Source organism: Galeopterus variegatus, unplaced genomic scaffold, assembly GCF_000696425.1.
Source record: "Galeopterus variegatus unplaced genomic scaffold, G_variegatus-3.0.2 Scaffold658, whole genome shotgun sequence".
In the NCBI taxonomy this organism is placed as follows: Eukaryota; Metazoa; Chordata; class Mammalia; order Dermoptera; family Cynocephalidae; genus Galeopterus; species Galeopterus variegatus.
The window spans coordinates 249044-251564 of record NW_007726769.1 but is presented as its reverse complement, the minus strand read 5'-3'; the positions used below and the strand labels follow the sequence as shown (position 1 = coordinate 251564).

General features: G+C 61.8%; 1 protein-coding gene across 1 annotated transcript in view; it reads left to right on the top strand.

Annotated features, from left to right (window-relative positions):
• HAP1 (huntingtin-associated protein 1) overlaps positions 1-2521 on the top strand; it is a 16604-nt gene that overhangs the window by 4977 nt on the left and 9106 nt on the right. The window contains exon 3 of the mRNA XM_008571083.1: positions 1592-2227. Within this exon, the coding sequence (XP_008569305.1) occupies positions 1592-2227 (636 nt within the window). The remainder of the gene's footprint in view (positions 1-1591; positions 2228-2521) is intronic.

Here is a 2521-nt window from a genome sequence, read left to right as displayed (position 1 = left end):
CCAAGTGGGCAGGGGTTGGGAGAGGTCTGAGTTCTGCAGGGGAGCTATCTCTTTATGATTTTCCTGTTAATGAGGGGGGTGGATTTGGAGCCAATGTTTCAGAATCGTAATGAATGAGGATTACTCTTATCTTTTGATAAATGGGTGGCTGATGGGGGTGTGAGGGATGAGAGGGCAAGGAGGTGAATTTTGACCAGGGTTCAGCCACCAATCAGGAATGAGAAACTCTGGCCCCCTGATGGTGAGGCTGCCATTTGAGGGAGGGAGGGGGTTCTGAGTGGGCTGTGTAGGCTGCAGCATGTGCTGAGATGCAAAGTACCATGCAATTAATGATTTTCTCCACCCTGCCAGAGTGGGTACTTTCTGTTTTTCTCAGTCATAGCTCCCTGTTTGTTTCTTTCAGAGAACTTACTGCAATCTGTAATTATCTTCCTTGTTTTCTTGTTTGTCTGCCTTCCCTTCCAGACTCTAAACTCCAGGAGAGCAGAAATCTGGTTTCTCTTGTTCCCTGCTCCAGCCGGAGCACCTGGCCCCAAAGGCACTAGGAGCTTCTGTTCCAGCTGAAGACCTTGGGTGACTGCTCCTGTCTGGGACTCAAGCTAGGAGTGGTCGCTGTGGGGAGGAGGCACCTGGAATTCCTTAGCTTAGAGAGCAGTATGAGTGAGACGGGTGGACTAGAGACGAATTCAAGCACGTGGATCCAGGGAGATGCAGGTGTGCTGTGGGTGTGGGTGTGGAGTTGCACTAGAATCTGAGAAGATGAGGCCCAGCCTGGGAAACAGCAGAGGGGCTGAAGAGGAGATGGAACAGTTGAGAAATATTTAAGAGATAAATTCAGCAGGGCTTGGTGATTAATTGGATATTGCAGAGAAGGAAATTGGGGTACCAAGAATGATCCCAAGGCTGGAAAATAATCAGCGCCACAATCACCTCTTTTTGGCCTGTAGTTTCCCCTGGTCTGGAGGCACAGAAATAGCCTCTGGACTCCTCTGCCGCCCCAGGGGCGCAGGTCTGGTCTTGAAGACAGACACTCGCTCACGACAGGCGACGTGGGGCAGGGGGTAGGAGTGGTGGTCCCAGGGAGGCATTTCAGCGGGGTCTCCCCAGAAGCACAGGTGTGTGCCAGGATGGCAAGAGGTGGGCAAGCAGATTAGGGCTGGAGGTGCAGAACGAGGAGACGCAATAGCACGGAAGATGTCGAGCGGCGGGAGCACGGGGGTGTGAGCGCGGGATGGTGTCCGCTGCGAGCAGGGCTGGGGTCGGGACCTCTCTCCCAGTCAACCGGCCCTAGCTCACAGGTCACCCCGGGCCGTATTCACAACGTTGGCTTGGCTGGTAAGCCACCAGGTAAGGCAGCCGGAAACCCGGGCGGCGGGAGCGAGGGGGAGTGGGTGACCCTCGCTGGAGACCCGCGAGTCCCTCCTGTACCCGAGTCTCCGGGAAGCGGTGGATTTGGGCAGAACCATTCTCGTAGATGGAGAGGGGAAGGGCGGTCCTACACGCTGAACCCAGCACGGAGCCAGCCAGAACGTGCGCTCGACTCTGCTCCTTGCTCTTCGTTTATTCTTGTCCTATGTTCCGCCACCACTAGCTTCTGTTCCACGCGACCCTAAGACCCGGGCACCGCCGGTTGCTCCTCGGCCACCCCCGTCGCTCCGCGTGGTACGGCCCGGCGGGGCGCCCGCTCCGGGCACAGGTTATAAAGGCCGGGTTTTCGGAGCGGACTGCGGAGTCGAGATGCGCCCGAAGGAGCCGGGACGGAGCTGCGCCGGGGACGGGCCGGGGCCCGCACCTGGACCCAGGCCCGGGGACCCAGCAGCAGTCAGCTCCGCACCCCCGCCCGCAGCCAGTCCGGGCCGAGAGCCGTCGGCGCAGCCCGAACGCGCTCCCGGGCAGGCGCCGGGGGCTGGTCCGGGAGCAGCATCCGGATCCCAACCCGTCTCCGAAGCCCGGGCCGGAGCTCGCTCCGCCTCCAAGGCCGGAGCCAAGGCAGGAGCCCAGCGCGCGTCCGCATTCGCGGGCGTCCAGGCGAAGGCCCAGCCCGTGCCCGACAGCTCGGATGCACCGTGGACCCGCTTCGTATTCCAAGGGCCCTTTGGTCCCCGGGCCACTGGCCTGGGGACTGGAAAGGCGGCAGGCATCTGGAAGACGCCGGCCGCCTACATTGGCCGGCGGCCCGGGGTGTCCGGCCCCGAGCGCGCCGCCTTTATTCGGGAGCTGGAGGAAGGTAAACTGAGTCCCCGGGATCCCCGAGCGGGTGGGACTCGGGCAGCTGCAGGAAGGAGGTGGTCCTGTCGGGTCCAGGCGCCCGGCGCCCTGCGGCGCTCGATCTCACCCCTCCACCGCCCTCGCGAAGTCGCTGTCTGGTCGCCCCTTTGCCTCCTCCCTGGTTCCTCTCGGTGCGTCCGGTCCAGGGCCCAAGCGCTCCGCCGTCCCCCTCTACGCGCCTGTTGCTGCGACAGATCTGCACACTCTCGGTGCCCCTCCCCGGTCTGCCGCAGTGCCAGGAGAGGGGCGGGGG